This window comes from Nasonia vitripennis, chromosome 2 (genome assembly GCF_009193385.2).
Source record: "Nasonia vitripennis strain AsymCx chromosome 2, Nvit_psr_1.1, whole genome shotgun sequence".
NCBI lineage: Eukaryota > Metazoa > Arthropoda > Insecta > Hymenoptera > Pteromalidae > Nasonia > Nasonia vitripennis.
Genome location: NC_045758.1, coordinates 6129540 through 6151566, shown reverse-complemented (window position 1 = coordinate 6151566; position 22027 = coordinate 6129540). Strand labels below are relative to the sequence as shown.

Here is a 22027-nt window from a genome sequence, read left to right as displayed (position 1 = left end):
ACGGCGAAGGAGCTGGCAATTGGCTTATTTCGGCAGTGTATGCCGCACAGCCCTCGCGTACATTCATTCGAGTAGTGGTACAGGCTCAAGGAAGCTCTCGTACATAGCGTTCCCGTTCAACCACTTATCGCGTCAGAATTAGTAGCATGTTACGCAAAATGAGCCCAAGGGCAGATTCGCGCTCGCGAGCGCCTTTATATATATACGTGAGAGTCGTGAGCGCGACGGGGGTTAAATCCGTATTATTCTGCGTAATTTAGCTAATTGCTCGCAACGATACACATTGCCGCGTAAATATTTAGCCAGACACGCTCAATTTTATTCGCCTATATACATCGTAGGATATAAAACACGAGCTTACACAATACTCGCATGCGAGCTGGATATATCCAATAAACGCGAGCCGAGAGAGAGCGAAGGGCAATCAATATCCGATTTCGCGTGGAAAAAAAGGCGACGAGTGATATCTAATAAAAGTCGTAGGCAGTTTCGAGCGCGTATCAATCACTCGTCCCGCTAATTCCCTCGATTTTTCAATATCGCCGCTGCTCGAGCGCACGCGATGAAAAAAGATGTCGAAAACGTGCAGCTCTGCAGCAGCGGTCCAAATTATACCTCCCGCTATATACGACGACGTGTGTATCAATTTTCCTCGTAGCACCTGCCGCGCGCGCGCGCAAATAGTCGACCCTCTCGCTCGCTAGTGCAGATTCATCGGAAACGCGTGATTACGCTCGCATGCTCCAAGGACATATCTAGACGGATGAATCGACTCGCTTCCACTCTCTCTCTCTCTCTCTCTCTCTCTCTCTCTCTCTCTCTCTCTCTCTCTCTCTCTCTCTCTCTTGACTGTATACTCACGAGCCCTCACCTGCGCGTATTCCTATCTCTCGCGAGGGAGAGGCTCTTAGCTCGTGTATACGTGTACGTGTGTGTATATAGGGCTCGAGTATTTACCGATCCCAATTGGTTTCGTGATTGCATCTAAATGCTATGCTGCGGAAAGACCGGCGCGCGTGAATCGCGGGGCGATTTGCGACCGATACATGTATGTGTGTGTATCCTTGAGATGTGTGTGCTCTTTACAGGGGGCTCTGTCTCGACGCTTCTTGCGGCTTGTTTAAGGCCTCGCTAATTTGAGTATAATTCAAGATTGGCTTATCTCACTCGAAGGATGTTTACCTCGGCGCACGGAATATCCCGCGCGATTATGTATTTCGGCGGCAGTGGAAGCGGCCCGATACGGTCAGACGCGTTATGCACTTTGCTTTATTTTTCCATATAAAGCAGCGCCGTGTGCCCGAAGGAAGTTCTAATTAGGGGGAAGGTAAAACTTTTCAAAGCTTTGCATACACTCGTATGTGTACAAGAAGTTGCGGCGACACGTCATAATGTTTACCGCGCGGCAACGCGAAATCCGCGTACGATTTTCTAGCGCAGATGACCAGCGACTACGTTGCGCTACTTGTAATTATCAGCGTAGCGATGTCACTCGATTGATATACACTATAGGGACACGGAGAAACTTTCTTGCGTTGCGACCGTGTAATTTTCGCGAGCGCACGGGATGCACGGAAAATTATACGCGCGATATCTTGTCTCGGAAAAGTTTGCGCTTTTATAATTGTCATGAATCAATCGATTATATTCGTCGCAGAGAGCTGTCTAAAAACGTCGCGTAAATTTTCATCCGCAGATATAGCAGTAGTCCACGCGCGAGCATAAATCCGAACGAAGACGAAACGACGTTATTAACAAGTCACTTGGCTTTGAATTATGCCCCTCGGTTAATTACGAAGGCACATGACATCCTCGCCGCTGCTGCGCCGCCGCTGCATGGCAATAATTAATTTTCTCAATTATTCCTACCTTCGCCCCCGCCGTACCAGTCCCGTACCGGCGCTGCGCCATCATCAGCGCACACCTCGTATGTGGAACGCGCGATGTCCCTCGCGCCCCGATACGGTACACGCAAAAAGCCCGCAGCAGAGTTTGGCTTGTAAACTAATGAGCTGCCTTTCTTTTTCTCTCGTTCCAGGCGAACATCCGACGCTGTCTCTTTATCAGGCGCCTATTCATCAGTCGGTCGAGAGGGTGAGTATTATGTGTGTATACTTATTATTTTTATCGTTTTTAATCTCGAGTCTGAAACGAAGGTTTTAAAAACTGCGAAACCGCAGTATATAAATTAGTAATTAGAAATCTGATACACAAAGCTCGCTGGAATAAGAAAGCGCGGCGCGCGTGATGTTGTTTCGGGACACAGGTATATAAGCTATGTGTGTTGCGTGGTGCAGTGTATATACCGTATAGCTCGCGTGGACGCTATACTGCGCTGCTCTGTGACAGGCACGACTCTGAGTAGCTCGCGTGACCCGTACCCCGTGTACATTCGTCTTGCGCTGCCGCCGCCGAGAGAGAGTGAGAGAGAGAGAGAGAGAGAGAGAGAGAGAGAGAGCAGGGAAAAACGTATATGGGATGACAATTATACGCCCCTCCTCCGCCTGTTGTTATATATATATATATATTGCAGTGCAGTTATTGAAGCGCGGCGCTAAACGTGCAGCGCTATATACGGGGCGTTTTGCGGAAGCGTGTATAAGCAGACTGGCTGAGCTTTTTGCGCTTCCGAAATATCGTGTGCGGTGAGACGCGGTATTTTTCAATTTATATCGAAAACGTTTATTGTTCATTTCGCAGGTTTCTCTTGCGCGCTCGTGTATATTCACAGCTGATATATTGATATCTCTTGCTTATTGAGAAGCCCGTCGGCCATTACTTGAATAATATAATAGGCCTCGTCGCGGCAGCAAAATATACGCCATGAAGAATTCAGGCGCTGCTCAGAAATTATTCACTCTCTCGCTGGGAAAATGAAAGGTTATCATCATCGTGGAGAAAGAGAAGAGAGAGAGCATAATAACAGTTCCACTATGTGTGTGTGCGTGCAATACGGAGGAAGGCTGATCGGAAGAAAGCGGCTGATTACCGGCTTGAATTTTCGGAGGCTCCTCGGCTCATAGCGACGACAGCTTATTATCATAAGTACACGCGAGCGCGTGTCCCTCCGCGCGCGAACAGAGATCAAGGGCCTGGAAGAGAGCGTCAGCGCGGCTTCGGTAAAGATCGGCTGTACGCGAGCGTGTAATTTCCGATAAGTCTCTCCTTTGTCTCTTCGCCATATAAGAGAGAGAGAGAGAGAGAGAGAGAGAGAGAGAGAGAGAGAGAGAGAGAGAGAGTAGGTAGGGGGTCGGCGATACCCGTCGTCGTCGTCGTCGTCACGCATATACATCCGCAAAATTAGCCGCAAAAGGGTGTTATTTCGCCCCTGTGGCGCTCGCGGAAAGACGGAGAGAAAGCAGCTCATGCATTATGAGCCAGCGGAGAAAGCGAGGGTGAAAGTAGCTTGATTTCCCACAGGTTCGTTCGTTGCCGCTGGTGACGACGTGCAGCGCGCGTGTGCAGTCTGCTGCTGCTGCTGCTGCAGTTCAGCGAGCATTTAGGGTGAACCGCAGCTGAAATATTCAGACCCGCGGAGAAAATTATTCCTTCTTCTCTCTCCTCCGCAGCGTTTTTCGCCGGGCGATGACACGCGGCCTGTCATTACGCTCGTTGCGGTTACCGAAAAACCGAGTGTTTAATTTAAAATGAGCCGCGGCGGATTGCGCTGCATTGCATCGGAAAAATTTATGACTAATTCATCCTATACGTGTCGGATGCTCGCGAGGGCAAAGTGCAGCAGCCGAGAGAGAGAGAGAGAGAGAGAGAGAGAGAGAGAGAGAGAGAGAGAGAGAGAGAGAGAGATAATCGAGCTAAGAGAGAAGTCGCTCGCGCCGAAATAATTGATGACCGCGAAGTGTATCGGTGGCGGGCAGACGGGACACGCGGCTTATACTTAATTCATTCGCAGCTTTTCTCTCTCGCTCACTCTCCTGTGCATTATGCGCCGGGTAAACTTTGCGATTCGTATGATTAATGGCCGCGGCCCGTAATCACCGCACCGCTGCAGTTTCAATTTTGCAAGCGATACACGCACACTGCCCAAGGACCGAAGTGGGTTAACGGGGTTGTGTGTACGCGTTGTCTGTTTAGATTATACGCATGGCAATAGATGCCATCGCGAGATAGACGAGAGAGAATCTGCTAGTGGAAATCAAATTATATCGAGCTTTAACTTTACACCAGGGGGTAATTCGAGCATCGAAACTGCGGAGAAATCAGACTATCGAATCGACAATTCTTCGGCCACTTGACGGTAATTCTTCGGAGCATGCACAATGTATACCCGCCACGCGATCGCTTTTTCCTTCCCTCGCGCTCTGTTCTTTTCTCCTCTTGATCGCTTAGTACGGCTGCACGCACCCTGCAGCGATAAGCGTGTCGGTTTTTCGCGGAAAACGTGATTTAACCTCGTTAACGCGACTTCCCCGAAGAGGAGAAATGTCACATATACACACAGCGTCGAGTAATTGTGGTCGACGCTGCTCCTGCAGACGAAGCCCCTGAAATATAGTACGGCTAAACAAAGGCTCATAGAAATCCGAGCCACGATCGAGTAATTCGCCCGATAGCTCGTAATATCCCACAGCCCCGCGGATATTCGGACGTCATCGAGCGCGATATTAGCGATAAAATAAGCCATTAAGTTAACGGCGCAAATTTCCGCGCGCGCGCGTCTATCTGTGCACGGGCAGACGGTCCTCTCTCTCTGTACGAAAATGCCGTCCCCCTCGTCCCCGCGCAGTCTCGAAGAAAAAGCCACGACGAACGTCGGCGGATAGAGAGAAGTGGAGGAAAAGCCAGAAGTGAGAGACAAGATTGCGCAGCCGAGCGAAAGGATATTCCACTAAGCTTTCAGATTTTACCCTCTTAGCCGCCGACCAAGGATTATAAAACGCAAATACGTCCCTTGATTAGCGAGGATAAAATAAACATGGAGCGTCGCTCTCTCTCTCTCTCTCTCTCTCTCTCTCTCTCTCTCTCCCGAGTTTCTCCGCAGACAGTTCATCTCGCGCTTCGATTACGTGTCTCGCTTGTAGCTTTTCCGCTAAATATTCATGCTTCGACTCTTGACGCTGGTGCCATGAATTTCTTTCCCAGAGAACGATTCGCTGCACGCATTCTCTCTCCGCGCGCGCAGTTGCAGTCGAAATAGCCACTTTAGCCGCGCGTAGATAACCGCCTCGGCGGAGAAGGGAGCGAAGTTTAGAGCAACGCGCTGCAGGGAAGCCTCAAGCATCCTACGGAAGTCTGGCTCTAATTAAGCGGCCCCTTCCCTCTCCCTCAGACGGGCTTCCTCTTTTCTCTCTCTCGCTCTCCGCCGCATACTCAGTCATCATCCTTCGCGTCTGGCACCGCGCGCGCATCCCTTTAAGAAGAGAGCATGAGCAGTCGCGTGTAGGTGAGCCGCCCGCGTGTTATCATATTCCTGATTGTTATGTCTTCGCGATTCCCCCTTTTCGCAATCTCGCGCGAGAGGGAACCCGAAGACTCCTCGGCGGCGTCTGATGCGTCCTTTCATTTGTGCAGGTGAAACGCGAGTGTTTTTTTTATTTTCCTCTCGAGGCTTCCGCGGATTCTTATTATTCATGCTCGCCTAAGATCGCAAGCACATCGGGATCATGGATGCGGGTATATCCTAATTAAGTCGCCCTTATATTTCGTAGAGCATATATTTGGAGTGCACGATATTCCTCGGTTTATTTGCGAGTTCGAGTCGCTGTGATTATTATACATCTACGAAAGCGGGAGAAAAAAAAAATAATCGAAGCGACGTTGCAGTCCCCGCAATATAAACCGATCCCTCCATCCCGCAGTCGCTCTCGGGATCTTCATTATTCATTAAAAGGCAAAAAAGAGCCCTCTCACTCCCCCGCCTCGGCCCGGCAGATATTCATTCCAGATATAACTCAATAAATTCGCCCATCCAAGGGAGGAGGCCGTCGGTGCAGTTAAAAAGTGGAGTAAGATATATCTGGCTCTGGGCTTCGCTCCCCCCCGACAACGCGGAGTCGGGAACAAAACAATTTTCGCGCGCGCGCCCGCTCGCTCGCTCGCGTCTAAATGTTTTTCTGGCATGTCAGAATGTATTGAATCCTCGGCAGGATAAGGCATTAAACGGGCTCGCGCGCGGGGGCTTTTGTTTTCGTGTACAGCGGCAGCTTGCGCGAATTTTCGGCCTCCGCATGCGCGGAATCGTATTGCCGCTCGCGATAGCGCTCGACGTCTCTATATACGCGTGCGCATCTATAGCTATAGAGAGATAGAGGCGGCCGGCGAGCAAAGAAGAGGGGGCCGTGCTTGCGGCAACATTATCTAAAATTCAAGCTGTAATTACTTTGGCTGGGCGGTGCGGTGGCGGTGGCTCCGCTTGATTTATAGTCATCGCGCGCGATGCAGCTGCGTGGGTGTAAGTAATTAAAAATGTACCATCGCGTGGTGTACGCCGCGCGCGCGCACGAGTAGGCGGAGGAGAAGCCCGAGGATTACGGGGCTTCCTGGTACCACCTTGTCCTTGAGTGAAAAAAGCGCTCTTGCGCCCTATCATGCGCGCGCTTCGCGGAGATAAGCGGAGATATCAAAACCGAAAATTCCCTCCGACTACTGCGTGTACATGTACCCTCAACTTTTAGCTGAAGCGCGGAGAGCGAGTTTACGTGTGTGTGCTCGCCGAAAATCCTCGCGCGGCAATTAAAATCGACACGTGCGATGTGTACCTTCCTAATGGTCTTGGTTAACGCGCGCTCTCTTTTCCAGCGATTAAATTTGACGAGCTAGTTCGAAACGAGATAGAGAAGGGAGTACAGCGTCGGTGCGAAGATGCTCGTCGTCGTCATGTAAGTCAAAGTGACCGAGCGGTATAGAGTGAGAGGACTCCGAATCGCCGCAGGAGACAATTTGAATCGAGTGAGGAGGCTGAGGTCAGCGACGCGGTTACTCCTGCGCTTCTGCAACTTGCCACTTTCCCCAGGTTAATTGGCCATTCATGCTTAATTTAGTCGCGACGACGACTACTCGTCGGGACCGTAAGGCGATATAGGACCTTCCCCGAGCTTCGGGATTAGGAGCCTTCCCCGGATTTTCCAATATATACCAATAGCTACTTCGAAAGCCGCTGTGTCCGCTCGTTAGCGCCGCGTTTTACCGAATATGAAACGTACACATCCTCTTTTGGCCATTGAAGTAAACAAAACAAGCGCGCGTATCTTAACAGCAGTCCTGCAGTCAGCACGTACGACTTGTCGGCATGCAGCACGGAGTATAGAGTCAGCTCAGAAGCAGCCCGATGATTACTAATGCGGGATAACTAAAGCCCCCGAAGATAGCGCAGTAGTCGTCCCGGTATGAAAACGGCTTTGCAGGACGCGCGCTCGTTATTGCATTCCCGTGTGTACACGCGCGCTGCGGCACACACACACACACGCGCGCGGCCATCGGATCGTCTTCCCCTCTAGCTCCGGAGCGATGCATAAGCTATTCCGGCCGCGTCAGCTAGCGAAGAAACTTTGCCAGCCCGGCTGCGCGTGCTTATATCCACTTTCGTACGTGTCGCCTAAACGCGATGTCTATATGCGCGCGTAGAGTAGAGTAGAGAGAGGAGCTGATCTAAGAGAGCGTTGTTATTTTTTCCCCTAGCGACGAAGACGACGAGGCAAAAATTAATCGAAGACTGCGAGCGACGTTCGTTAATTAAGCGTCTTTCTCTGTCTCTGCGTATAATGCGCTGCGCGGGTGTATATTAAAGCTCGAGCGCATTTGCATATCGCTCCCAATCGAACCCCCCGAGCCCTTCGCATCCTCCGGAAGAATCCCGGGCAAAGGCAAGTATAGTCGGCTTTAAAGCCGCGTGATCTTGATGTCTTTAGGAATTCCCATTAAATCGAACGCTCAGCCTCAGCGGAGAGGCTAAATTTTATCAACGGATAGAGCTTACCGCACACATGCCGTACACACACACAGATGATCAATGCGAGGTCTACGTAGGTGCAGCTTTGCGGCGAGTTCTCTTTCGCCGATTGGACGAAAGCCGGAGAGAGAGAGAGAGAGAGAGAGAGAGAGAGAGAGAGAGAGAGAGAGAGAGAGAGAGAGAGAGAGATAGTACGATCTTATCGCTGTATTACGTCCTAAGCTGTTTGCGTCTTGTAAACTCTCCTCTCCGTACAGCTGTGTGGCGGCAGATGGAGAGAACGCGCGCCAGTAGTGGCCGAAGGGTCTCCGAGATAAGAGATAACGTGGTCAAGAGGGGTCGAGAGAGCGTATGGTCCATCTTGCGCCAATACGACCGCACGCGCGGGATAAGGAGTAGTACGTATGTCAATTGCGCCGCAGATAGCCTCATATATACGCTTATCGGAACTTGCTTTTCGCTGACTACTAATTTTCTCTAAAACGAATCGCTGATTCTTCAAAGCGTGCGTAGATACGTGAGACACGCTATACATCAAAGTCTGTTTGCGAGGGAGCAATTTCGTGGCGGCAAATCGTTTGACACGCTTTACAACAATGCTAATGCTCGGCTATCTCTCTCTCGAAAAGGAGAGAGAAAAAAGAGCGAGCGAGCGGGAAAAAAGCGTCATCGCGCTCGTTTAAACTATCGTCCCTACGGAGAGAGAGAGATCCGCCCTCGCATTTAGATGAGGCGAGACCGATGTCGCTGAAAAATCGCCGCGATTTTTTTCTCCGGTATAGGGCGCGCGTCGGGGGATAAAATCAATAATTCACACGTAGAATTAATAAAAAAAAAAAAAAGAAAACGATAGGCAGTCGCCGACAGCTTGTGTGACAGAGTCTATTGTCCTCTGGGCGATAGACAAGTTGGCTCGTTTGTAACAAGACGCGCGGCGGTGGTGTTCGAGGATTGAATAAAACACGAGGATTAATGGACGAGTCCCGCGGAGAGAGTTGTGAAGTTGAAAATAACGCTGTGTATTTATACCTCGAATAAAACGTTATGCGGCGGCGGCGGCGGTCGTTCACTGTCCTACGCGGATACATTTTTCAAATCTCCGACGTCGCGAGGAAGATCCACAAAGCGCCGCGCGTATCTTCGAGGCTGTTTTCTTTTCCCATTACCGGATGCAAATCAGGGTGTAATTTTAATTTCACGTGTATTAAAAGTAGCGGCGTCACGCAGCTGACGGAATGAAATACGCGCTCGCCGGAGAATAAGTGGGGGAGCCGTACGACGCGCTCGATATATCTATACGTAGGTAAAAAAAATTGGGGTGTGAGCAAACAAATATATACGCCGGAGAGAGCGAGAGAAAGGAGACGAGTAATCTCGAGAGGAGTCGTTGCGATTAGTTGGAAAACGATTTCTCGAGCGACGACAGACAGCCGCGGAAAAGCGGATGAGGAGCAGCAGCAGCGGCAGCGAGCGCAAAGCCTGAAATTAGAATAGAGGCGTGTACGCGTCCCATGTGCCAGGCGACGCGATTTTCGCCCGTGAGAGAGGGGCGATTTGCATACGCTGGGAAAACGTCGATGAGGGGAGTCGATTCCGAGCGGAGAATAAGTGCGGCGCTCTGCTGGAAAATGCTGTAATTGGTTGTGCTTCTTCACTGCTGTCTGTGTGTGTTTCTGTGTATGAGAAATTGAGAGGAATATGGATTGTTATTATACACGCCGTATAATTGAGAGCAGTCGGTTTAAACAGCGGCCGGTAATTCATAATTTTCAACTTAGCCTATTGACGGCGTGTACACAACTGAATCTCAGGAATCCAGGAATGAAAGCAACTTGCTTGATAACTTCTTGTCCGAGTTGTTGTTTCGAAGCGGGCGCAGTGAGAGCAACTTCCGGCGCTCTCGCTGCGCCAGTGTACTAAGTTTGTTTTCGAACTTGGATTTCTGTTATTGACTCAGTTTCGGGCTGTGTGGAAAAACTTCTCTCCCTATAACTATACACGATGATCCGAGATATCGATGCAACGATCGGCTATTCTTTAAAGACACATGCAAATCCGGACAATCTCGGAAGATCAAAGAGTTCCTCGTGTTTTACGCTGCGGTACTCCGAGTGATTAGCAGCGTCATTGTTGTCGCGGCAGTGGGGACAGGGAGAGACGGTCAAGCCCCTTTTGGTCAAAGAAAGCCTCCTAGAAACGGGGAAAGTTTCACGAAGCCGCGCGCGTCGGAAAGTTTGTCCGCGCGCTTTGACCAGAGTATAGTAGCCGCGAAACTCGAGGAAGCCCAGTCAGCCGGTTCTCCGCTCTGTCTTTCAGGCCGTCGTCTTTCGTCGCCGTGTGATTCCGCGAGTGGTAGTAGTACCTACTACGATAATTACCGTTGCGGTCGACTTTTGTCCGGCCCGGTTACGTCGACGCCTCGTGATCCTTTGTTCGCGTCCACGTAAGGTGTCCCTCTGCACCTAGTACTAGTCGAACCGTATTATCGAGGAGCGATTACGCGAGCGTGAGCTTCAAGTCGAGCTGAAAATAGGCGACCCGCGTATTTTACTGTATCGTTTCATACGTCCCTGATTTTAAAATTCGAGCGCGACGAATCCCGCTCATTAGAGCTGCAGCGAGGCGAAAAATTGCTTTTCGCCGGAAATCGATACAGCGAAAGCAAAAAACGCTCGAAAATAGATCGCGCGTAACCGAGGCGCTATTTCACACTACTTTATTATCATTCGATGCGGCAGCAGCTTCCACGTACGCGCAGCTAACTCGAAAAGTATATATCCCCGATATATCGCTTACAGCAACGTGACGACTCACGCGTCGCGTACCGAGGGGGTGCCAGTTTTATGCTCGCGCGCCTTATACCCCCGCACGATCACGCGCGCGCGAGTGTATCTTATAAATAAAATAGCGACGCTTTAAAAATAGGGGAATATTATTAACTCGCATTAGAGGGTGAGCCGGTGCGATTCCGAGAGAGAGAGAAAAAGAGAGAGGGAGAGGGCAACGCACAGCTGATGCCGCCACGGCGACGCACCGAGCGGCTCACTCGTAAAGTAATCTCCGCGAAAACCCCTTGCGCGATGTCGTCGTGGGCTGCTACTGCTGCGTCATATATAGGAACGAGGAGGAGGAGGAGAGAAATTATGGAGCGCGAGTGTTCTTTGCCTAATTGCCTCTCTCGCGCATTTGAAGCTCTGTCGCGCGTGTGTACGGTTTGAATTATTTAAACCATCGTGCGCGGCGCTACTGATAAAAAGGTATCTAGTAACAAATTATAAACTGACCTAAGCATTGATGCCGCTGTAGCATGAACGGCCCAAGCATATGAAAATCAAGAAGAGGTAGTTATTGCACAGGGGGCAGACCTCTATATGTACATTCTACGTGCGGATTGTGACGCGAGAAACGAAAAAGCGCGTATTCGCTACCTAGCGTCGCTGTTTTGTAGTGTATCGCGCTCTGTCAACGTTCGATTTCGAGCCAATCAGAGAACGAATGAATAATAATCATAATACCACATCTTTTTTAGAGCACTTAGAAAATCCGTGAATATATGCATAAGACTAGGAGCATAAGCCCGGCACCTAGACCGAGGCTCCGTGTAATTACACGGGGAGAAAATTAAGCAGCCCCTGCGTCGTCGTTCGGTCCATCCGTCCCCGGCGCTGTGCTTAACGAGAGACAAGAAGCGCAAGCAAGGACTATACGACAAAGACGAGCGAGCGCGCGGGGAGAATGACAACGGCTGCAGGAGCCTTCCTCAGATCTCGGCAATGGATCGCGCCACAAAGCGCCCATTAAAAGATCATATCACCCGGCGCTTCTGCTGTCGTCGCGGCTACCGTGGTGGATTCTTCAAAGGGGGGGGGGGTGAGGATTTCTATGCAGCTCTACCCCCTTTGAGTATCGACGCGTCCTGTTCGTTTTTTGCAGATTTGCAAAATTTGCCGACATTTCGAGGGAATTTTAATGTGCATCGAAGCTTATTATAGCTGATGTCTCTCGATCCTGAATAACGTATGCTACAGAGGCCAAGCGTCGAGACTCGCTGAGGAGTTAGGGACCGTCTGTGTTTATGTTGGAGAAAGTACGCGAGTCTCCGTGCGTGGGGGTGAAGAGCTATGGGTAAAAGCCATCACTCATCTAATGCACAAATAAGCGAAATTTCGAGAGAATTTTCGAAAATTGTTTGAAAAACTCCCTTTATAGTAGAGAGATATCGATTTTAATCACGATAAGCTGCTTTCCGATTAACTAGGTATTCGCGGGCTACTCAATCCTTTTGACCGTGATTACGGGACAGTTAAGCTTGACGAGCCCCTATTAGGCTTAGCAGTTGCCAAGTTTGGCTATAAAGTTAAGGCTCTGCAGTGTATGGAGCAGCGTTCAAAAAACAACGAAATATCTCATAAACAACTATGAATTTCCAACTATGCTAATAAATCAAGCAACAAGCCTTTTCAATGCGTCTTCAGGAGTCACCCTTTATCTCTCACCGCTCGCGCAAAGTTTTCAAAGTGCGCCGCACGCATTCTCTATATCTCAATGGAGCCCTCGTCCTCCCTCCCTTATTCTCCCTATCTCCCTCCTGCGTCCCACATACGAGTGCCGTTTTTCTACACTCGCGCGTGTATGGGCTTGTTACGCGGATAACGAAATCAAAGACTGAGCGCTTGCAGGCTATATGGTAAATCCGTGCAGCGAAGCGCGTCTGGGCCATCCATCGGACTCTTGCAGCCTTTGTCGGCGGCGGGGCTTTCCGTTTTCCGTGTGTGCGGGCGCCGGAAATGGCGTAGGTACATGCCGTGTACGGGGCGCAGTTACGCCCGGCTACACGTAGAGATACACGCGCTGTATGTAGGTACATATAGGCGCGTGAGTGGGAGAGAGATAGTAGCTGCTTGCGCTAGCGTGACGTCGTTGTCGTACGCCGCGCTGACTTCATCTCGTTATGGGTCTAACGTTTGCCCGATGAGACGTCGGATGCAGGAAGCCTAAGAGGGCGAGACTGGGGAAGGCTCAGCTCCTCGGGATGATCCTCGGGGCAAAGACAGTAGAGAGAGGCCCGCATACACTCTGTGTGTGTGTGTGTGTGTGTGTTTGTGTGTGGAGTAGCTGCCGGCGGGCAGGACGAAAGATAGCATCGATCGAGTAGGCGGCTGCTACTGGTCCTGGTTGCTTCTCTCTATGTGTGTCTATGTACGTAGGATGAGAGGCGAAAGTACCCTGTCGAAAATTGCCTCTCTTGTCTCTAATTATTTTCATTCTCTGTAATCGGGCACGATAATGCAGCTCTGCGCCCGTACTGTACTTGCTCCGACGAGTTTTCCGAAGAACTCGATGACAGAAATAATAAAGGCGAGATGTATGAGGCGAAGCGGCGCTAAATCAGCGTATAAACGCCGAGCGCGTCTAAACACACGTAGAACAGGGCGAGAGGATTATATCAAGGGGCAACAGGAACATTAGCTTGGGCGGAAAACAGGCTCTCTCTCGTGCTAGCTAGTAGATAGACGTAAAATTCTCGCTCTCTCTCGCACTACTCCAGACGCACGAGGAGAGCAGTGTGAGAGCAGTGCGTAATTATCTGCTCTTGCGCGAGGAGAGACCAGCGCGGAGAGAGAGAGAGAGAGAGAGAGAGAGAGAGAGAGAGAGAGAGAGAGAGAGAGAGAGAGAGAGAGACGGCTGTGTGTATAAATCCGTGGCAACAGCAGCAGCTCTCTCCTCGTTCTCCTCGTCGTCGTCGTCGTCGGTAAACCCAATTTATTTCGTTCCGGGAAATACAGGGGAAGGTGCGAGGAGAGGCCCTTTTCGCGTGATGCCACTGCTGCCTCCTGCACCGGCGGCGGCGACTTGTGAACCACTTGTCGCTGTTACGGCCCCATAAATTTGCAGCTAGCTTGCGGCAAGAGGATGAAGTCTCGCGTTGTCGTGTCGCCTTTATACCGTCACGCCGCACCGGCTCTTCTTCTTCGTCTTCTTCGGACGTCTTGGAGGAGAAAATGAAGACTCTCTCGCGTTGTTTGCCGACGCCCTTATACACATAGACCGGCGCTGTTTGCCAAATCCGATAAGCCTAACCTCGTTCGTCGCTGCTACATACTGTGCGGGTGGGATTCAATTATCGAATAGTTTACTTCGGTCTTCTGTCTCTCTCTCTCTCTCTCTCTCTCTATATATATATATATATATATATATATATATATATATATATATATATATGCTGAGAAAATAAAGCGCGTTATACGATATCGGCGCTGGAAATTCGAGGGCATCGATCGGTCGCAAGGCCGCGCAGTGACGAACGCCGGATAATACGGACTTTATAAACCACTGGCTGCGCTGGGCTCTCATAAAACGCGCGGGCGTTCGTCGATGACTGACGGTTCGCGTCCTCTTTGTCGGCGTAGGCTGCTTCTCTGCGCTCCCTCCGTCAGCTCCTCCTTCAGCCTCTCCCTACGGACCGGTTTAAAGCGTATTAATTAACCCTTTATTAGAGTCGAGCGAAAACCGCTAGGATGGTGCAATGAGCTCGATTCAGCGGCGGCGGCTGCGAGCAAACTCCTCGTCTTTCGTGCAGTATTTATGAAAAGCCGAGAGCTTTTCTTCTTTCCCTCGCTCTCGTTCTTCCTATTTCGTCCGGATACCAAACATACAACTCGTTCACACTCGTGAGCGATTATTTTCGCCAAGCTCGTCCGCGAAAATTCGGGGATTTCGCACACGGCCCCCGCAGGGTAGTTTAAAGTGGCCTCACGTAATGAACAGCGGAGAGAGAGAGAGAGAGAGAGAGAGAGAGAGAGAGAGAGAGAGAGTGAGCACTTCACCGCGGGAAACTGAGGAATTTCGAGAGCGAGGCTAGAGAAAACAGGATGCATTATTAATGCTGGCGTATAGGTAATTAAAGTAAATGGCTTAATTGCCGGGAGGTCGTCTACCGCGCCCCGGAGACTGCCAAGTCTGCTTCTTTTTCTTCTTCTTCTAGCTCGTCTTCGTTGGTTCGTCAACAACAAAGTTTCTATTAAATTTCGTATTTACCCACGTCGACGGGCCGAGGATAAAATCGTCGGGCGTAAAGAGGTATAGGTTGCAGGAGAGACTTCCCCCTCGTCGGAGCATACAGAGTCTTGTACATCAGCTCGGAATGGAGATTCGATGCAAAATCACCGAGAAACGAATTATTCATCCAAAAATTTATCAGCGGCGCGTCGTAAAAATTCAATGAAAAACCTATGTAACGGGCGCGCGGGAGGATAAGAAGTGCAGAAGAGGACAAGAAAATCCCCTAGTGATAACTCCTAGACGCTAAGGAGCACAAGATGCGGGAAAAGGAAGGGCGAAGGAGAGAAGCGTGCGGCAGGGAAAAGTGAAAGAAGCTCGTTTATCTGGCGAATGGTTCACATATATCGCGCTGGTATAAGGCCTACAGTGTAGGTCCTTCTTCTTCCGGCCTTGCGTATAGTCCTCGATGCCGGCGGCGTGTGTGTGTGCATGTATACGTTCACGCTCGAGGGGTGAGTGTGCTCAATTTGCCACGTCGAGGGTCGCCGGTGTACAACTAGTAGCGCGAGAGAGACTGTGTGTGGATGTAGGGCCTCGGGTGCTACGATGTACGACGGGATCTAGATGAGATTGTCCCGCTAGCGTCTCCGATGCCTATACGATCACCCTTTAGCCCCGTGTGTCGCCGGAACGCAGCGTCCCCTTACGCTACGCGTATACGATAAACTCTTAGGAGGCAGAGAGAGAGAGAGAGAGAGAGAGAGAGAGAGAGAGAGAGAGAGAGAGAGAGAGAGAGAGAGAGAGAGAGAGAGAAAGCTTTTTAGGCCGAATGGCACGATTTTCAAAACGACGGCAATTTAATTAGCCAACTTTTCCCATATAGCCGCAGTCGTCCTGTATAGCTAGATGAGTACTCGGATGATTCGCGCAACTGTTACGTCGTTCCTCGCTCGCCGGCGCGCGCGATGATATCGCGTTTCTCGCAGCGATATCTTACGGCGCGCGAGCTGCTGCATCGATGAGCCGCGCTCGGTATAAAGTTTAACGACGCGCGCAGCGATTTAATTACACGGGGTAGCTCGCGCGAGAGCTGGCTTTTAATTATAAAGCACGCTGTTTGCTAAATTATGACAATATGTGCCAGCAGCGCGCTCTCTCTCTCTCTCTCTCTCTCTCTCTCTCTCTCTCTCTCTCTCTCTCGGAATAAAGGAGGAGGAGAGGGGCGTTATATATCCGACACTGATCTCCATATCTTGGCGATGGTATACGGCGCAACGTGCGCTTGATGGTCTTATCCTCGGGGCGAAAAGCTCGTCAGCCGGCGGTGTCGAAGGACTTGAAGGAAGGTCGCGCGGCAGAGCAGCAGCGCCGCGAACTTGAGAGTTTAGACACGCGAGCGCCGCCGTGAGCTGAGAGAGAGGGAGAAAGAGCACAGCTTGGGATATGAGACTAGACAATGCGGATATTAGACCGGGCGGGGTAGAGAAGCTGGTATAAAGTAGACGACGAGCTGTCGATATCTTAGGAGTAATGCGAGTAGACGAACTCGCTGTATGCGCGCTCGAAGGAGGCGGGGAGACCGAGCTCTCTCTCTCTCTCTCTCTCTCTCTCTCTCTCTCTCTCTCTCTCGGGTTATCGAATCCGCACGCTCGCGGAAGCGAGCTCGATGCAGCTTCGCGAGAAGATGTAAGCGGAGACGCGGCGTTTGTTATTATGCTTATACGTAGTAGTAGACTAGCGGTAATGAACCTCTTTCCCCCCCAATATAATTATAATGCCGAAAAACACTCGCGCGACGTGTGTGTGTCCCGAGGAAAAAAGAGGAAGACTCGCGTGGATGTGTACCGCATGCGAAAGAAAGCGAGAGCTGTTTAATGGAGCTCGAGCCATTCCAGAAATTTGATCGGCGAGAACAGCCCAGCCAAGCATTCTTCCCGTCTCGTCTTCCGCCGTCTATACACAGCCGCCCGCTTCTGCAGCTCGTCTCATTCCACGGGACGGATTCGAGCTTCTCTCTACCAACTTTGATTTGATTCCGCTTCCTCTATCCCACTCTCTCTCTCTCTCTCTCTCTCTCTCTCTCTCTCTCTCTCTCTCTCTCTCGTCTTCTTCTGCTGCTGTCTCTTTTCTTCGGGGAACTACTTCGCTTTTGGGAATCCGACGACGGTCTAGCGCTACAAATCTCGCATACAGGAGGCAGTATAGCGCCGCCGATTTTAAAGAATCCTCGAGTCTCTCTCTCTCTCTATCTCTGGGTTATTGCTAGTTTCCCAGCCGATCGAGCGCCGGATGCGGGTATTGGCCGGAAAGATTTTTACCCTCCTCTGGAAAAAAGACGTCGTATAGACGCTCTTCCTGCGAGGCTCTTCCAAGATTTTACGTTATTTATACATTCGAAGATTGCGATGATAGAACATTTTAAAATCGAGAAAGGAATTTATTTTTTGATTCATTTGTAATCGCGAGCGATTTATTAGCCCTATCTCGAAATTCGAGCAGCTATTGGCCGGATAGATAACTAGCTAAGCTGCTTTAGCCAGCAACTGACCCGACAGCTCGTTCAAATTCTACGAGGCTACGCAGAGCAGTATCCGGCGTAATTCGACACTCCCACCGGTGCGGCGAAATTGATACAGTCGATATATTATCTCGTTTGAAAATAATCAGAAATACAAACGGCAATCGAGAGCCAACAGTCCGCGATCTCATTCGAATTAACTTTCCAAACGAAGCGAGAGCCGCTCGACAAACAATCGCGGTCCCTCCAAAAACAGCAGCATCTCTCTCTTATCGTTCATCCCGAAGCTTTAAGCGAGTGTCACAGGCGTGAACTTTAATTAGCCCAAAGGTGAGGCTCCGAGGGCTAATAGACGCCCGCGGATGCGTCACTGCATAAAACCCAGAGGACAGCGCAGGGTCAGTCTCAAAGAAAGGTCGGGATAGGGATATTATGTGCGGCGATTTCGGAAGGATAGGCTTGTTTGCATGGCCATTCTACGCGCAACCATCATCGCGGCGGAGCCCCTCGGTCATTACTCGGACGGCAAACACACGCACGGACTTCCCGGCCGACCCCTTGGTCAGCCCCTTCGCTTTTCTTCTTCTTCTTCCCTCTGGCTAGCTGTATCGCCGGCATAAGATTTGTATTTAAATGAGCCGCCGTTAATCTACGAGTGGACGAAATTGAAAATTCGAGGCTGTACCGTAGCTCGTAGGAAATCGGTCAGCGCTTTTTCCCTCGCTGCGGGCAGTCGTCTTAAATTTATTGCCCCCGGCGCACAGTATTATACGGTGGTCGCGACCGTCGACGAGTCGTAAAACAGCTTGTTTTTTCAAAGCATTGGTCTGTCAACCGCGCGCGCTTTTTGCCATCCGAAACTCTCCTTCTCTCGCATTCAATTTTCGAGCTCGTAAAAATTTCAACGCAAGAGAGAGAGAGAAAAAAATCAACGAACGCCGCACTTTAAATTGAAATACCATCGTTTGCGCAGTAATAATAGTCGGAAATAATGAGCGCCGCGGCTGGTATTCAGCGAAGTTTGGACTTGTCAGGAAAGAAAAAGAAGAAGGGAACAAGTCGTCTCGCGGCCGGTGAACTTTCTTTGTCGGATCTCTCTCGAGCGAGCAAGTGACCATCGTGTGGCGGTGTTATGAAAGGGTGAGAGCGAGACGGAAGAAACGCGCGCCTAAGATATGTCCGCGAATAATAGAAAGAGAGATAGAGAGAGTCTGAGTGAGAGGCGGTCGAGGGGACAGCATCGCGGTCTAAGCACGTTCTCACCCTTGGCGGAGTGCAGGAGCTGTGCTGGTCATGAGGACCCTCGCAGTATAGGGCCTAACGAGCGGCTTTGTCATCTCTCTTTCCCTTTTCGCGGTCTATACATACCGAAGCGCCTCTCGATTCGTCTTATTCTATGCTCCATCTACAGTACTTGGATAAACGTTTTGTGCCCGCACAATCGTACGAGGGTTTATTTAAAGAAATAGGTATACAGGCATGCAGGTGAAAAAGTTGAAAAGTCGCGAATGACAGTTTCTTGCGCGCGGCATTCAATCCAGCGGGACAGACTCGAGACAGCGGAGAGCCCGTGGAAATTACGTACAGCACCGCGGCGCTTGGGGAGTTGCGGCAATCAGTCAGAGCCTGCGCTTTATTCCACCAAGGTGAGAGAGAGAGAGAGAGAGAGAGAGAGAGAGAGAGAGAGAGAGAGACTGGGGGCCGCTCCATCACTTCCGGTCTTGATGTATGCGCGGCGGGGCTGCCGCGAATCACCCATGAATATATGAATCGAAGCCGGTATACTTCCACGCGCGCAGAGCGAAGTTTCGCACGCAGATGTATGTATGCTGGGGATGAGAGCCGATATTATCGAAATATGCTCGCGGAGAATTGCATCTTAGGGAGCGCATAAATTACGCCGCGGCTAAGAGGGTGTATACGGTATAGTCATTGTTTCGAACCGATCTCCGGACACGAGCAGCTGGACCTCCTGAGAGAGAGAGAGAGAGAGAGAGAGAGAGAGAGAGAGAGAGAGAGAGAGAGAGAGAGAGAGAGAGAAGACGCGCGGGCGAAAGTCCGAGGCTTTGGAGGGGTTTAGCGAGTCGCGCGAACTCGCGATATTACAGGGTGGTAATGGAGTTAATTGCCGGCACAGAGAGCGAGAGAGAGAGAGAGGAAGGGAGAGCTAGGCTTACAACTTGAGACACCCCGTGCACCTGATACCAACAAATTGCCCCGCTTCTTACCTTACAACCGTCGGCCGAGAGTTTATCCTGCAAAGACGCGCGCCGCCCATTACAAGGGTTGAACCGCGAGCCAGAGCGAGATACAGCACAGCACAGGGCAGCAGATACAGGCAAATCTCACCCGTTATGAGGGTAAGCGCTCGAATAAGAATAAGCGAAGAAGAGTCAATTGCGAGGATTACGCGCGCAGCCGAGTGTCCCCCGCTGTTTTCTTATCGTTATTATTACGCGGACGCAGAACTGGATTAAACCATGCTCGTTGTCCCGATATTTTTGCCCGAAATACGTCGGCGTAGTAGCATCCTCGAGTCCTGATTTACATTGGAATTTGCAGAGGATTAACTGCTATCCCTCACTCCCTCTTTTCCGTGGCGTTCGAAAGTTAGCGGGCCAAAAGTGTGAAGCCGTGAAAGTACAACGCGACAGGGACAAAGCGAGTCTGGGTCGACGTCGAGAGGCGCCCTGCGACTAGTATCCCGTTGTCCGCGTAATTCAACGTACAGGGCCGTCTTTGCTGGCACATACAACGCGAAATAGGATAATGCCTTCTCTCTCTCTCTCTCTCTCTCGCTTGCCGAGGGACGATGCTGCGCTGCGAGTAACACAGAAAAGACATTAACCGTGTTGCAGCGGGGATAGCGTGTCACGCCGACTGAGAGAGAGGAAGAACTCCCAGCTCTTTCGCATGTGTGCGCGCACGGACGGCACCGCGAAAGAGAAACCGCGAGAACCATTGGCCGTTGGGCGAGAGAGAGAGAGAGAGAGAGAGAGAGAGAGAGAGAGAGAGAGAGAGAGAGAGAGAGAGAGATACACGGAGGCTGCAGGTCCCATTCGGGGTTAAAGCTGACTTTCGCCGCACGGCCACTCGAGGTCGGAGGAGGAAAATCATCCGCGAGTGTGTGTCGCCCTAAGGGATAATGACGCCTGTGGGGTATACCGAGGCCGAGACGACTCGCTGCGCGAATAATTCAAGTCGTGATTGAAGATCGTTATCTTATCGGTTGCTGTAGTTAGAACAGCCGAAAATCAAGCGTGTACTCGGAGAGATAAATATTGACAAACGATCCTTGACGATGAGATAAGATTTCGCGAGTGGGTCTTTTTGATCGCATATCTGCACTTTTCGTTGTTGCAAATATACCTCTCTCTTTCCCGCTCAAATCCTCCATCCGTAGCAAAGTTTACAAACGCGCTGTCCATGGTCAAAGCAGCATGCGAATGGAAATCATTAAAACGTAATCCGCCTGGAAACTCGTCGAAACTCCCTATTTCCGTTCGAGCCGATCCAAAATTTATCGCGCAACTTCAAATAACTACGTCGCAAAAAACCTCTCTCTCTCTCCCTGCCGTGCGCGGGCAGAGCAAACGCTCGACTACTCGAAGTGCATCATAGTGGGTAGGTATATACGGAGCCGAAAGCCAGCTCGAATCAGGCTGATGTCTCTTTACTTTAAAATATTTATCCAGGGTATTAGCGCGCGAGGGGGAGTCTCTAAACTTTGTTATAGAGGGACTACTGCTCGCGAGTACTCCTAAAATCTGCCGGCGCCGATTTGAAAATCCGAATTTAGGACGAGAGAGCGAGAGCGAGCGGAGAGGAAAGGGTTCAGCGGCAGGCTGCATGCATCGGTCCTAATTAAATGGATAACGAGCGCGCCGTCGGTTAAATCCGGCTCTTTCGGACGCACCAGCCAGCCAGCCGGCAGATAGACTGAAGTAATAGTTATTCGCCACTGGAGAGAGAGAGAGAGAGAGAGAGAGAGAGAGAGAGAGAGAGAGAGAGAGAGAGAGAGAGAGAGAGAGAGAGAGAGAGAGAGAGAGGAAAGCTACGGACGCCATTATCGTTGCCGCGGGAAATCATAATCGAGAAATTGAAGAGAGCCGCGTCGGGCAGAGCACACAGAAAATCAAAGTTCCAGTGCCCGCGGTATTAAATGCTAATGAGAGAATAACCGCTATAGCGTATACACTGATGCCTTCGCGCGCGCGAGAGAGAGAAAGCTATGTACTTAGGCATTAGCCAAGCTTACGTCAATAAGAAGCTTCGGAGCTGAATTTATTTATTTTACGTCGAAATGGCTTCGTGCATATTCCGCAGCTTTGGAATAAAGTTGGAAGCTTGAATTTTTCAAACGCCCGGGATTATATTATACCCAGCGCCAGTTTATAATGCCGCTGACGTCCATTGTTTATTCACGGCGATGCGCTCGCTAAACTACTATCCACAAAATCAACCTTCTATTATTTACGTTCTTCAGTAGCGCGACGAGTATAATAATACATTTTCGCTGCAAACAAACTTGTATTATTCCCGCCAGCGAGCGCTGAAAGAGTGCCATCGGGAAAGTTGCCGGGCACTATATCTGCTCTCGC

At 50.5% G+C, this 22027-nt stretch overlaps 1 protein-coding gene across 10 annotated transcripts in view; it reads left to right on the top strand.

Annotated features, from left to right (window-relative positions):
• The window catches only part of LOC100122454, a 206622-nt gene that overhangs the window by 52289 nt on the left and 132306 nt on the right, over positions 1–22027 (top strand). For 8 of the 10 annotated variants that reach the window (XM_031923872.2, XM_031923867.1, XM_031923866.1 and 5 more), the window contains one exon: positions 2039–2094. In XM_031923872.2, the coding sequence (XP_031779732.1) occupies positions 2039–2094 (56 nt within the window). Of the gene's footprint in view, positions 1–2038; positions 2106–22027 lie in introns of all 10 variants that reach the window. The other 2 variants (XM_031923868.1, XM_031923871.1) reach the window with 1 other exon arrangement.